The sequence below is a fragment of the Pipistrellus kuhlii genome, unplaced genomic scaffold (genome assembly GCF_014108245.1).
Source record: "Pipistrellus kuhlii isolate mPipKuh1 unplaced genomic scaffold, mPipKuh1.p scaffold_m20_p_1, whole genome shotgun sequence".
Lineage (NCBI taxonomy): Eukaryota > Metazoa > Chordata > Mammalia > Chiroptera > Vespertilionidae > Pipistrellus > Pipistrellus kuhlii.
Window position 1 is genome coordinate 171,654,764 of NW_023425404.1, and position 14,931 is coordinate 171,669,694.

At 44.7% G+C, this 14,931-nt stretch overlaps 1 protein-coding gene across 7 annotated transcripts in view; it reads left to right on the forward strand.

The window, feature by feature from the left end:
* The first annotated feature begins 2,476 nt into the window (after positions 1 to 2,476).
* TEC (tec protein tyrosine kinase) overlaps positions 2,477 to 14,931 on the forward strand; it is a 119,029-nt gene continuing 106,574 nt past the window's right edge. For 5 of the 7 annotated variants that reach the window (XR_004984179.2, XM_036416902.2, XM_036416939.2 and 2 more), the window contains exons 1-2: positions 2,477 to 2,580; positions 14,484 to 14,605. Coding sequence is in view for 5 of the 7 variants with exons in the window: in XM_036416902.2 (XP_036272795.1) it covers positions 14,558 to 14,605 (48 nt within the window). In the remaining 2 variants the exon portion in view is untranslated. The remainder of the gene's footprint in view (positions 2,581 to 14,483; positions 14,606 to 14,931) is intronic. The other 2 variants (XM_036416912.2, XM_036416922.1) reach the window with 2 other exon arrangements.

The following is a 14,931-nucleotide window of genomic DNA, read 5'->3' on the forward strand; positions in this document are numbered from 1 at the left end:
CTAAGACACATGTGTCAAACACAAGGCCCGTGGGCCAAATCCGTCCCGCCAGGCCTTGCAATGTGGCCCGCAAGGTGCTGTCATCACTGCACTCCGCTGCGTTTCCATCACAATGACAGTTTATGACTGTTCAGTAAACCATTCGGCCCGCGATTTAGGCTGGATTTTAGATTTTGGCCCCTTCTCTGATTGAGTTTGACACCCCTACTCTAAGAAGTCACAAATGTCCCATTTCCCCCTCTGGATCTCAATTTTATTCAAATAAAGAAGGCAGTAATCACATTGTTTGAATCTCCTCCTTGGAGGAAGAGGGAGAAGAAGTCTTTAAAATTCCACCACCAGATTCCTTCTTTTGACAGATGCTCAACGTAAAAGTTTGAGTTATACAGGCCCAAACGTTGTGCTCTGTTTTCTGTTAAAGTATTGAACTTTTTCACATAAGAAGTAATAAAGATTGAGCCTTTTTTTTTTTTTAACCTACCACATCCTGAGTTCAGTTTTATACCTTTTCACTGATGTAGTTGAAATTCTCTAAGTCTCTCTCTTTCTGTCTCTGTCTCTCTTTTCAACAATTCCCTGCTGAGAACAACTGCCAGTACTCTTCCAGACATGCCCTGGGGGTGACATACTGTGGCAACTGCCTACTTAAACTGTTTGATTGATAATGTCATGAATGCTTTCTTTAGGAGACAGCGTATGGTTATGGAAACTACCCCAATTATCACCGATAAGTAATTATGTTGATCTAGATGATTTGTTTGTGGATCCGTCCTCGCTGGTTTTCTTGAGAACTAAGAGAGACAATATCAACATTCTCCTCTCTTTCAATTTTAAACTTTAAGGATTTGCTTCCCTTTCAATCAAACTTCATAAACTTTGAGAGCCTCATTTCCATTAAGTCAGAAATGTGAGCCACCAGAATCACCTAACCAGCATAGGTAAAGTGAATTAGAAATCAGTTTTTCTAGTTATTGCAATATCAGTGAGCCCCTTCAAGACAGTTGTTTTTGTGATCAATGTGATGAAAGTTCTAAGTCCTCTCTTATGCTTATATGTATATGAGCATTTTTGGGGGAGAAAACTAACTTTATTACCACAATCACATAATTGTATCTCTATCTCTATCTCTATCTCTATCTCTATCTCTATATCTCTATCTCTGTCTCTGTCTCTCTGCGTTTCAGCACGTACACACATTTTTTTTCCCCCCCACACTATTTCAGAAGGTTCTTGACCTCTGCTTAGAGAACACATGCTCTGGGGGAAATTATGTCAACCAGTCAACATGTGTAAAATGGAATCTTGTTAGATTTCCTCTCAGGGTTATTATATGATTACAGGAGAGATAATATAGGAAGACATATTTTAAAGTCCCAAACAAGCATGAGGAATGATCATTTTCAATGCACTTGCCAGTTCCCTCTTCATCTTCACGCTGACTGCCAGTTCCATCATTCGGCTCTCAGCTCCACTGTCACCTCCTCAGAGCAGCCTGCGGGACCACCGGATCCAGAGGAGCCCCTTCCCCATCACTCTCAAGTCCACCATCCTGCTTTATTTTAGTCAGGACATTTCTCACATATGGCTCGATAGTTTCATTTTTGCTTGCTTATTGATTACTGATTGAGTCTCTTCACACACTAAAATAAAAGTCCTCGAGGGCAGAGCCCTGTCTTGTATCCCCTAAACTTGTCACATGGCTACAGTTCTTGAGACATGGTGGACGCTCAAATTTTGGAGAGTCAGGATAGCAATGGTTGAAGTCTAGCTGGCTTTGAAACCCAGATTTTAAATTTACTAGGTGGGTGACATTCGGCAGGTAAGCTTCTCAGTGAAAATGAGGGACTCTGATAACGTGTACTGCACAGATTTGTTAATACATGTGACGTACCTTGAACAGTGCTCGGCCCATGGTGAGTCTTAAGCTGTTTTTTTTTTCTTCTCTTCAATGAATGGAGTGTTAAGACATTACTATGAGGACACTTGATCTTTTGTTTCAGATATGCTCAGTTTCCGCATATGTAAAGACTTACGCTTTTAGGTAAAACTGATTGCAGCGTCCCACTGCACTGTCATCCTCGCTGCTCAGCGGAAGGGGAGGCGCGGCCCCTCATTAGACAGAAGTCCCCTGTCACCCCCCGGTGGCACTACTCGGGGTTCTTTCAGGCCGGGGATGTCCGAGCCCTCGCGGGGAGGTTCTCCTAGGGCAGAAAGGCCCGGCCAGGGAGGCCCAGAGTCGCGCCCGGAACACCGGGGACGCTCCTGGGACTTCCCCAAAACCTAGGCAGACCTGCGGGGCCGGGACGCTGCTGGGACCCACTCCGGCCTCCGGTCTCAAAGGGGCGGCAGGCGGGGCGGAGAACCGGTCCCACCTGCAGTAGTAAAAGGGGGCGGGGCTATGGGAGGACTGGGCGGGGCGGCTGGGGGCCAGGGCGGGGCATCCGGGAAAGGGGCGGGGTTATGGGAGGACGGGGCGGGGCGGCCGGGGGCGGGGCTGGCGAGCGCCGAGCTCAGGACTCGGCGGCGCCCGCCGGACCTCACACTCTCCGGGCCTCCGCGCAGCCGGCGCGCTCCAGCCAGGTAAGGGCGCCGCGGTCCGCAGGGCTGCCCGGGGCCGGGGCTGCGGCCCTAAGGGACGGGGACGGGTGGGGGCGGGACAACGCGGGCCGGGGATGGGCGCGGGGCGAGATGGCTTTCTCGCGCTCGGAGACTGACCAGGGACCAACCCTCGTGGAACGAGGAAGCGTCTCTCTCTCCTGCGCCCCGCGGTGAGCTGTGAGCGCGGGCGCGGCACCGCGGGGAGGGACCCGGCCCCCGAAGGTCCGGAGACGGGACAGGTGCGCGGTCCCGGCGGCCGCCGCCTCTCCGCCTCCGGCCTCCGGCGCTGGCCTCTCCCAGGAGCAGCCGCCCCTTTCCCCGGCCGAGGCCGCTCTGCTCGGGGCGAGTTCGGCGCCGGGTTCGCTGCCCAGCCGCGCGGCGGGGGAGAGCCCCCTTTCTGCTTGGGCGGCTGCGCGGGCTGGGGTGAAAGTTGGCAGCATCCACGGAGACATTCCTCACTGCACGTGTCCGAGCGCCTCGCCCCTCCAAGCGCTCTCTCTCTCTCTCTCTCTCTCTCTCTCTCTCTCTCTCTCTCTCTCTCTCTCTCTCTCTCTCTCTCTCTTTCTAGGAAGTTGTATTTGAATCTTAAAAATAGGGGTTCGGCCGAAACCGGTGTGGCTCAGTGGATAGAGCGTCGGCCTGCGGACTGAAGGGTCCCGGGTTCGATTCCGGTCAAGGGCTTGTACCTGGGTTGCGGGCACATCCCTAGTGGGGGGTGTGCAGGAGGCAGCTGGTCGATATTTCTCTCTCTTCTATGTTTCTAACTATCTCTCTCCCTTCCTCTCTGTAAAAAATCAATAAATCAATAAAATACATTAAAACAAACAAACAACAACAACAACAACAACAACAAACACACACAGGGGTTCGGGGGATGCATGTATCGGAAAAACTAGGGCCGTGACCCAGGAGTGTGCCCCTTTCCTCGAATCCTAACCTCAGGGTTTGGAAATCGTCTCCTCTGTGGTCATTCGTTGGTTGGAAACCGGCATATCTGATGCGAAGGCTCGATCTCAGTGGGAACTGGTCACAACGGGATGGTTGGTGGCTACTGGGTTTGAAGGCGATCCAAGACAGTTAAGCGTTTTGGGCATATAGCCTGTGGTTTTTTTTTTTTTTTTTTTTTTCCAGTGAGTGCCCCTTTTTCCACTTAGGAAATTCTGAGAGTTTGTTCTCTTCCAGATGGTTCTCCCCTTAAAGAGCTGGGGAGAAAAAAAACCCGACAAACCAATGAGCTTCCTAAATGAGTTTAGTGATTAGCAGGTTAATTTGTGGCACTGGTAGCTCCTTAGTCGGCAAGAATCACAAGTGGTAGGAAATGCTATGATTTATATGGAGAAAAGAGAAGTGTGTGTAATCTTCTCATTATGTATTTGAAAGTATTTTTTAAATTTAGTTACTTTTTCAGTGTCTAGGGAAGATCTAGACTCCCCATACTCCAATTAATCTGCTCAATATATTACTACTCTTGCCAACTCATGCTTACTGCAGTGTGTTTCTGTTAATGAACTTGATTCTTCTCAGAAGGATGGCTTGTGGAACTGTATAGTAAACACATGCAAATCAGTGCTGTGCTTAATTGGCAACACCTTTGCCCCACATAGGTCCTTAAGCTACTTTTTATATCTTCCTGATTAGAATATAGGATATTAATGTACTAGAGGCCCAGTGCATGAAAATTTATGTGCATGGGGTCCCTCAGCCCAGCCTGCACCCTCTTACAGTCTGGGACCCCTGGGGGATGCCCACCTGCTGGCTTAGGCCTGTTCTCTGAGAACAGATGGTCTAAAAGAAATAATCAGATCTTTGGGTAAGAATTTTTTAAAAAGGTAATGTTCACCTGAAAATTCACTGCTGGCAGGACTGAGGGGACTGGGCACCACCATCTTGTGGCTGTGGGTGCCATCATCTTGTGAGGGTGTGAGGGTCAATTAGCATATTACCTCTTTATTATATAGGATGTTCTACACTTTCAACCTGAAGTGTGCCTATTTATTCTGTATCAAGACCAAGACAGTCATGTTTTCTCAGCTAATAGTTACTCTCAGGCAGGAGCCATGCTTTATCAAATCATAGCAAAGCTCAGCGAATGGTGGCTTAACTTTCCCTGAAGCTGGCCCTTGACAAGATGGTTGAAGGGATTGTGGGCAGTGTCTGGACACCTTAATGCTTGGGAAAGAATTGTTGGTCGTCTTCTGAGCATCCAGAGTGCTGGGAGTCTGGGCCTTGGGTCTCCAAGGACACCTCGCCTACTGGTTCCTCAGGTATATGGGGTTGGTGCCTACCCGCTCTCTTCTAGCTCCTGGTGGGCCCTCCCCCTCCCCAGTTGCCATCCTTGGGGAGAATCACCTTATTGGACAGGACAGGGAGACTTGGTCCACATGGTTGATAGGAGTGTTGATCCTCAAGCTTTGTGCTGCGTTCCTCATGGATGCTCAGTTAACTCTCTGCTGACAACAGTGTCACTTGTTTCAGAGCTCTTACTAATGCCCTCTTACCCAGGCTACACAGGCAAAGTGGAGCAACTGAAATTGAACTCAGATCAGCTGCTTAGGGGGGTACCTGCCTTGGTTCGATTAGGGTCATAAGCTGTGTTAGAAAGAAGTGAAATTGGCCCATGGTCACTGGCAGTTGTAAAGTTACTCTGTACCATGTGGTTATGCCACGAGAATAATAGCTTTGGTGAAAAGAACCCAGAGGTGAGGGGCTTAGTCCTTGCCTCCATCTCCAAACTTGTGTTCCCCTGGCCTCAACTTATTGTCTCTACTCTAGCTCAACCAGTCCTTCCTTGGATTGAGTTATAACTATGAACTTTCCCACCACCTTTGACTACTCAACTCAGAGCTCAGATGACCACAGTTACTGTGGTTTAGAAAATTACATTTTCTTTTGTTTAGAGGAATTATAGATTTCTCAACTAATCTCTACAGAGAGTAGATGGTTCAGTCATGGCACTGTACTGCCCTTTTCCCTGCTTTACCAGTAATAAACATTTTCTGACCAGTCTGGACATATTCTCTCTCCGAGTCCAGGTGAGACCTCAGATTCCTTCTTTTACCATTCTCAGCATCCATTCCCAATCGGTCACAGTTGTCATGGGGAAGCTCTCTAGCCCTAGCTTAGATAGTAAGTATATAGTTATTGGTCATAGAGCCCTTGTTTCTATTTCTCAAATTCACTTTGTCTATGAGGACTTATCCCATCACCTCGGCCTCCGACTCTGTAGCCTCTCAAGGAAGCTCAGCTTCTGTCACTCTAGTATTTTAATCATAAAGGCGGGCCTGGTGTCATGGGTGGCCCTGTGGCCTGGATGGAAATTATCATTGTTTGCTTCTGAAGGCCACTTTGTCGCACAATTGCCTTACAAGCAGCAGCACCCTCTCTTCCTGTTTCAAAGCTCATGCCCTTCTTGGAATGTGCACCAAGTTCCTGTTTCTGAGCAGAGAGGACTGCTCCTCCAGACCATCACACATTTCCCAATCCTGTTTCACCAGTTGAGTCATCCATTCCTCAGGCTCCCTTAGGGCACAGTGACTTCTAAAGGCCTTCTACACCAGCAGCTTGATACTATCAACCTGACTTTATGGTTGCCCACAGAGGAATGATGACAAGTCAACTTCCACTGAAATAGGACGAGCATTGTTCCCCAACCTCCTTATCTGTAAGGAAAAAGCCAAGCTCTGCTCCCAGGGTGGTGGCTATGCATTGGGAATACAGGAAACACCAGGGCTGCAGTTGCTATGGAGCGGGAGGTGCAGGAGTGACTCGCTCTCTGGAGGGTGACAGTGAAGGGTGAGATGGTTGGAAAACATGTACTTTGCTAGAACCCACTAGGGACCATTAGGAATGAAAGCGTGGCCAACAGGATTACCTGCAGTGCTCCTTCCTGCTTCTGTGTGTCCACAGGTGTTCTTCCTTCACTAAATGAAACATTAGAAGCCATTGCAACCTCTCTTTCCATGCAGCCTAGTTTCGCTCTACTGTGCTAAGTGCTTCACATAAGTTCTTTTTGTCTTTAGCTGATTGTAAACTCTCCTAAGGGAGAGCACAGTGCTTGATCAATGCTTAATGCACTGAATGAATCTTCTAGATCAGCGTTTTTCAACCGCTGTTCGGCGGCACACTAGTGTGCCACGAGATGTTGCCTGGTGTGCCGTAGGTGCAGACAAGACAAGAATTTTATAATTTTTCACTATTTTGTTTACTTAATATTTCATAATAAAGTAATTATAAAATACTTTCTTTGTGTTTATTTGATTCCTATTCAAGAGAATTACTTTATATATAGTCAATATAGGCACAGAGTTAAATTTTTTAACATTTTCTAATGGTGGTGTGCCTCGTGATTTTTTTCATGAAACAAGTGTGCCTTTGCCCAAAAAAGGCTGAAAACATTGATATAAGGCATCCCGCGAAAATAAGGCCTATCTCCAGACTCTTGATATTGCAATAAACAAGCCATTCAAAGACAATTTGCGCATGGAAATTAATGACTACATTGAAAATAGAATGGAGAGAAATCAGCGTGGAAACTTTGTGAAACCTAAACTGCAAGAAGTTGTGACTTGGGTGAAGAATTCATGGGAGAAAATCACTGACAGTTGCATTGCAAATGCACTGCAAGCAGGCTACCTTGACAAGAAGTACTCATTTAGCGGAAACCGGTTTGGCTCAGTGGTAGAGCATCGGTCTGCGGACTGAAAGGTCCCAGGTTCGATTCCGGTCAAGGGCATGTACATTGGTTGCGGGCACATCCCCAGTAGGGGGTGTGCAAGAGGCAGCTGGTCAATGTTTCCCTCTCCCTTCCTCTCTGTGAAAAATCAATAAAATATATATATATATATATATATATATATATATATATATATATATATAAAGAAGTACTCATTTAAAGACAGTGCTATTGCTAAACATGAGAGATTTGGTCCACTGATCCTGAAGGAAATGGAGTCACAAGAAATTCAATTGGATTGTTATGATGATGTTCCAGAAGATGACAATCCAGAAGATGACAACATGATTGTCACTGAATAAATGAGTAAATTCTTGATACTGCTTGATACTGTAGGATTCACAGTTTGTCTGGTTTGTGTTGACAACTACCGTACTAAGGTACTGTATACAGGTAATAAACTTCCTTTATTTTCATTTAACAATAAATGTGTACCGTATTCTTCTTCATGGAAAAATAAGACATCCCCTGAAAATAAGACCTAGCGCATCTTTGGGAGCAAAAATTAATATAAGACACTGTCTTATTTTCGGGGAAACAGGGTATGTCTAGAGTCTCATTTCATTTTGTTGCATGTTTGGTAGGAAAAGTGTCCAGGAATCAGTAACAAAAGGTGGAGAGGTGATTATATTATCTGTTGTGATGATGTTATATTTGACCTTAGCGCTTGGTCTAGGGTTCATGAACCTTCCTGTAAGCAGCCGGGAGGGCATTATAGTTCCACAGGGAACTCCAACCCTCCCACCCATTTCCCCATTCCTGGCATTCAGGAGGAAATGGGAGGGGCAGGGCAGCCAGTAAGGTAAGGGAATTTTGCATTATTAGCGAGTCTTGATAAAGAACTAGAGCAGAGTGAATTCCTAATTACATTCTCTTCTCCCCCCCCCCCCCCCCCCCAATCTTTCTGTTTAATGTTTGGAGATTGGGCTAGATTTCTAAGTCAGCTATTAACTGGTATTGTGTTCCCAGGCCTCAGGTTTTCCACCTATTAAACAAAGCATAATGACACATAATTAACAGTTCACTTCAGAAAGATTCATGGCCTCCTGCTTGTAAAGGACTTTGAGCTTTTCTCACAAAGTGTTTTACACACATTCATGAATAATGAGATGGCCTGCTCTGTTTGGCAAAGGGCATCTATAGCACGCCCATTATATAGATGAGAAAAGTGAGCCCCAGAGAGGTTAATGGCTTGCTGAGAACCTGAGGGTAAACTTAAGGTAGTATGTGTCCAAGGAATTTTTTCCTGGATTTTGTGGAACAAGTGGAATTGAAAATAAATTCTGCGTGAGTGTATATTTGTCAGAAAAATGGATTTAACAGTTTTTAAGAAAATACAAACTTTTAGTGGGAAGGCTACTTCTTTGTAGGGGGGGAGGGGAAGAATCATGTTTGACAGATTTACTAGAATTTTTAAAGAGCATTAAGTAATTAAAGAAGCTAGGGATAAACTGATTTTCAAAGTGACTTTGGAAAGACTCCACAAAGGCTGTTAAACAAACTGTGTCAGTGGGAGGTTGGGAGAAATGCTTTTACCAAACAGGAGGGGACAAAGACAGGTATGGATGGACAATTTTCAGGATATAAATATGAGTAAACTAGTCTTATTATTTTTATTTTAAAAAATAATGCAAAAGAAGGAGTACATGGTGTAAACTCTAAGTTTACTGTCAACGTGAACCTATTGGGACACTAACACGTCAAACTGCTTGTCTCAGCTCCATGCAAAATGGCAGGGACGTGGTAAAGAAGTCATTTACAGAAAAAATCCATCTGTACATGCAGATGAGCATCGAATTTTTCCTCAAGAAAGAGATCCAGATGTCATTGTAAACTCTTAACGGAAGATGTTAGTAAGTGTATGCCTTGGAACAAAAACGAAAACCAACTAATAACTCAGAAATGCCATGATACCCTGTTTTCATGACGCTTTAGCATTTAAAATAGTTTCTTCGGTATGCTAGAAAGACATAATGAACGTAGAGAAAAGCAAATATGTTTTTATTCAAGATTGAGTAAAAGCCCTCATGCAACTCTTCAGGCTAGTGATCCAGGGAGACCATTCATTTGCATCATCCTTATTCCCACATAGTGACCCCTCCCTCAATAGTTAGTGTTTATGGAGCACAGGAGATGTGCCAGGCAAGGAAGAGCCTGAGCACAAGGAGATGCAGGGAGTTTTGTTAAGTGATGGAGCTAGAATCAACACAACAGTTATTCAAAAGGTACTCTTAGAGCTTTACTGAGTTATACACACTGGTCTATGTTCCTCTTCTCTCCCTCTGGGTATCATTCCAAGCCCCTTAACCCTCTTGATCTAAGATGTCTTCATAGCAGCACTGTCAAACAGAAATAGTCTGAGTCAGAAATATAATTTAAAAATTGCTACCGGTAGTAGTCATATTAAAAAGGCAAAATGAAATAGGCAGAATTAATTTTAATAATGTGCTTTGTGTAACCCACTATATAAAAAAATACTATAATGTTATATAATCATATAAAATTACTAATGAGATATTAGAAGCAACTCAGGATATGAGCAATACAATACAGTGCAATACAATATCATTTGTAGTCCTTACAAACAATATAAACTTGTGGCTCATGGCAAAATATTTTATACTAGTTCAGTTTTACCTTTTTAATTAAAATTAATTAAAATAAAATAAATTAGTTCCTGGGTTGTGCTAGCCACATTTCAAATGCTCAACAGCCATTTGTGGTGCGTGGCTATCATATTGAACAGTGCAACTGAACAGCAGAACTTATTTTATTCTCTGTTGGCATGCTCTTCTCTTGAGCTTTTCCCCACCCCTTTCCTCAAGGGCCTTCTTTTACTTCTGTAACTTGTTTCCTGAGCCCATGCAGCCCAGCTGGCTCACTTCTTTCTTCCTCTATGACTTTCCTTAAAAAAAAAAAAAATATCCTATTGGTTTTCCACAGACAGGAAGGAAGAGGGATATAGAGAGCTAGAAATGTCAATGAGGGAGAAATATCAACCAGCTGCCTCCTGCACACCCCCTAACTGGGGATGTGCCCGCAACCGAGGTACATGCCCTTGACCAGAATTGAACCTGGGACCTTTTAGTCCGCAGGCCAATGCTCTATCCACTGAGCCAAACCAGTTTCGACCCTCTATGACTTTCTAAATAAACTTTCTCTTATAATTTGAAAAAAAAAAAAAAAAAGTTTGTATTCTGTTTCCAAAAGCTCAGGGATTCCAAAAGCTCAGGGATTCCCAGATATTCCATTAGCACCCCTAACTTCTCTCAACCCCCATGTCATCTTCCCTGCCTAGCCCAGGGCTGCCATAGTACAGCTGTGCTAGTTATACACTGCAAAACTCTGGGGTGCCATTCACATTGTCCATATGGTAGATTTGTTTATTTACTATGGCAGTTTCTGGAAAGATGGAAGTAAACTTTTTAAAGGAAGAGATTCTTTTTCCTAATTCATGCAAATGTGGTTTTTTTGGGGGTGAGATAGAGTGGGTGCGGGGTGACTGGAGCCCTTCTGTTCCTTCCCAGCATTCCAACAGTTGGGCCCAGGCATTGTTCTCTTGTACACTCAGCACTGACCCAGTGCCCACATCCTGTGGTTGAAAGTAAGGAAGCAACTTCAGTCAACCTGTCCGCTTCTCCCCCAAATAGTGTCACAAAGCTTCATTGTAGTCACTCTTCATGGTAGTTTACCTTGGAGTCCTATGTCTTTTTTTTTTTTTTTTTTTTTTTTTTTTTTTAAAGCTTTTATTTTTTATTTTAAAAAAACATTTAAAGTTATGTTTTTATTGATTTTTTAAAGAGAGAGGAAGGGAGAGGGACAGAGAGATAGAAATATTGGTGAGAGAGAAATGGAGCCATATGTCTTACTCATAATCATATCTCTAGTTCCTGACACAAATAGGTGCTTAACTCATTTATCGATGTGAATTTGTATCTCAGTGTCCATTCAGGCCCCCCCTGTATTGTGCCCTCAGTTTCCCTTAGTGAAACGAGACCTGGGGCTGATTTATCCAGATGCCGACATGGCTGTCTTTCACCTCATCACAGCTCACCCTTTGTCTTAAATAAAAATAATTGCCATTCTTTTTATTATTACTAACAGGAACTACCATTTATTGATCACTTTGTGTCAAGCATTACGCCTAGCCATTTATGTACATTATTTTATTTAATCTTTCCAGGCATCTCAAGGAGGTAGGCACTATTATCCCCATTTTATAAGGAGGAAATGGAGGCACTGGGAAATGAAGTAATTTACCCGAGGTCACACAGCTATTACGTGTCAAAGCTAAAATTTAAAACCAGTTCTGTCTGACTTCAAAGCCCTTCTGTTCTTTAACTAGCAGGACGAGGCTTCTCTTTTGGGATCTGGAACCTGACTGACAAATGACCACTCTGGAGGACTTACTGTTTTCCCAGACTCCTTCCTCTGGGGCATGTCTTCCTCCCAGTCCGCGTGGTTTGGGTGGGGTACACGCTAACCCCAGGCGTGGCCCTTTAACTCAGCTTTGGCCAATCTGAGAACGGTGTCCACCTGACCGAGTGGTTGGTTCTGAGGTTAGCCCATGGCGGAGGGTCACTCCAACCAGGCTCCTTTTCGGCTCCAGTTTAGGAAAGGAGGCATTATTTTCCTCTGGGAATTTTTTTGCTGCTAACAGGCATCCTCAAACTTTTTAAAGTGGGGGCCAGATCACGGTCCCTCAGAGAGCTGGAGGTCCAGACTATATGAACTACTAATTCCTACTGTAACACCTCGGCTGCGCTCACTGCCCAAAAAACCTGGCGGGCCGGATCAAACTCCTCTGCGGGCCGCATGTGGCCCGCGGGCCGTAGTTTGAAGACCCCTGAGCTAGAGTGAGGGACCCTGGAGCTCCTAGTGGCCCTCTTTCCCTTCTATACAGGAAGATGTTTGAAGTAGGGGAGGATGACTGAGGCCGGCACGCAGTGGGGAGCAGCAGGGAGTGGTGGTGGGAGCACAGGCAGCACCATGTGAACCCTAGGATTCAGGTGTGGCCAGAAGCATTCCAGGACTTCTCTGTCACGTGAGCCAGCCATTTCCTTTCGTTGTCTGCTTCAACCTAGTTACTTGCGGTTGAAGGAGCCTGCCGGATATGCATACTTTTCAGAAGATGACTTTTTCTGTTGTGGATTCCACACGGCCATTCTCTATCTACTTTTGGGTGAGCTCACTCCTCCTTGGGCCTTGGTGCCTGCTGTTGCCTGTGGCATGCCCGGAGGCCTGGGATCCCTGTGAATTGTTCCTGATGGACTTCCTCTCTTTTAGGCCTGTGAACCCTGCCCTAGTGAAAGGAGATACCACACCTAACCCTTCCTCACACGCCCTCCACCCTTCCCTCACACAAGATGAAGAACTGTGCCATGAGCATTAGAGAAATCTGTTCTTCATAGACATTGGAAAAATTACTCATCAGCCTCCTTTTGAATGCTGATCAAAAACTGTTGAACGCCTAACTCATCTGGCCTCTGACACCAGCTGGGATCTCAGCCAGCGTTGGCCATGGTTTTGCCTCTTTTCCTTGGCTCCCAACCTTTCTGATCAGCTGTTTTCTTATGAGCTCTCCACTCCCCTATGATTCTGAACTTCCATCCTTCCACTGGCTTCCTCCCAAATCTTTCCGGGGCCCCTCTGAGAGCATTGTTCCATTGTGAATCAACTCTCCCACACCCCCAGCCTCCGCACAGAATGAGAACACTCTTTCTCTGCAGCTCTCTCTGCTGTGGCCTTCCTCTGGCTTTGCTGTGCCGCCTGCAGGTCATAAAAAGCCCCTTTTCCTAATTTAGAGGGCAAGCGATTCATGCAAATAACCTCCTGGTCTCCCCCTTTGCCACCAACCTCTTGGGCATTGTCCCTGAAGACTTACCTGGTTCCTGGTCTTCTCTCCCAACTCTGCCATCTCTGCACCCATAACTTTATATGTCTAAGACTAACTTTATATGTCTCAGATGAGTGGTGCAGTTGCCTGGGGGCAGTAGAAGGGAGTCATTCATTGTGGTACGAGTGGAAAATAAAGGAGATTTCACGAAAGAGATTACTTGTGATCTGGATCTTAAAAAATGAATAGGATTTCAACAGGTGATCTTTTAGGCAGAGAGAACAACTCAAGCAAAAGCATGGAGATATGAAAATGTCGGGACATTTACTTGCTTGAGCACTTGGAAATAAGTAGTAGGAAGGGAAGAGGAATATGACATGATTATATTTACTTAAAATTAAGGCATGATCCTAAGGAGGGTTCAATGTGGAGAATGCAAAGGAAGAAACAGACTTTACTACAAAAGGGAGAAGAAGTACTTTGGAAACTTTTCAGAGGTGGGATGATATTGTCAATGACAAGATCAAAAGTTTGCTGGGTTGATTGTAAAGGGAGAAGGGGAGTAATTAAAACAGTTTAAGAAAGTTTATAATATGACTACAGAGGCAGAGAGAAACAGTAGTGGAAGAAGGGGTGTGAGGGGGCAGGGAGCAGAGTTGAGAAACCTGACTAGACACCTGCTGCTTAGGAGATGGGCGAGATTGAGGCCCTGCCTGGTGATGGGAGATTTGAAGATGTAGGATGCTGGGAGAAAACAGCTGCATAGTAGATATGAATCAAATTAGTTGGTCTTTTAATTACCTTTATGCATAAAGATAGGAAACTTTATTTCATGACGGTAAAAGTGACTTAAATTATGTAAGCTTAAGATGTTTCTCAAACTGATTTATAGAAGACTACAACTACTGGAGATATAAATAAGGTTCAAGGGAAATAGAATGAGTTCTATGATCAAATAAGGTTGGGAAACGCTGCATGCTGTATGATTCATAGAGTCTATTCATGTATTAAAGGCTCAGAAATGCACACAAGAAACCAGTTTGACATTGTTCAACCCAGCTTTACCTGAATATATTTATTCATTCATTCAGCAAGCATGTGGTAAGCACATATTATGATAGTATGTTTTTGGCACTGTGCTGGCCACTGGTCCCACAGAAGAGAATAAAATCAGCCAATGCCATGGCCTTTAGGGGATTAGGCAAACTATGTCAATTAATTGCCCCAGACTGGTATAATCTGACAGGTTTTGAGAAACACAATTTGGGAAACCTTGAGTTAAGGTGTTTAGATATTCTTGTTTGTGCTCTGGAACAGAATGGAGTGATTGACTGCCTGTCTCTCTGCCCCCATGTCTCCATGTTACACCAGTGCCCCAACTTCTTTGAAGAATGTTTCCTGCACCTCCTGCCTTCGGCATAGACATAGCTGATGACAAGGTAACTTTTAGGCCTCAGAAGTTGGTTACTTGGTCCAAAGTCACCCAGTTAGTTAGGGGCAGAACCAGAGCCAGAACCCCAACTCATTTGGTTCTAGGTCTACACTCATTCTATTTTTTGGGGAGAAGGGACAATTTGGAATACCCTTACCAGAGTATAGAGCAAATCACAGGCATTATTTTACCCCTAAAATTTTCAGTATGAAGCTCCAAAAGAAGAACTCTTAGAAACAAAAATAAATACATCACAATACCAGTAGGTGTTACGCTAGGTTACAAAAATTGGGTTTTAGTCTAGGTGCGAGGAAACCATTGGAGGACTTAGGA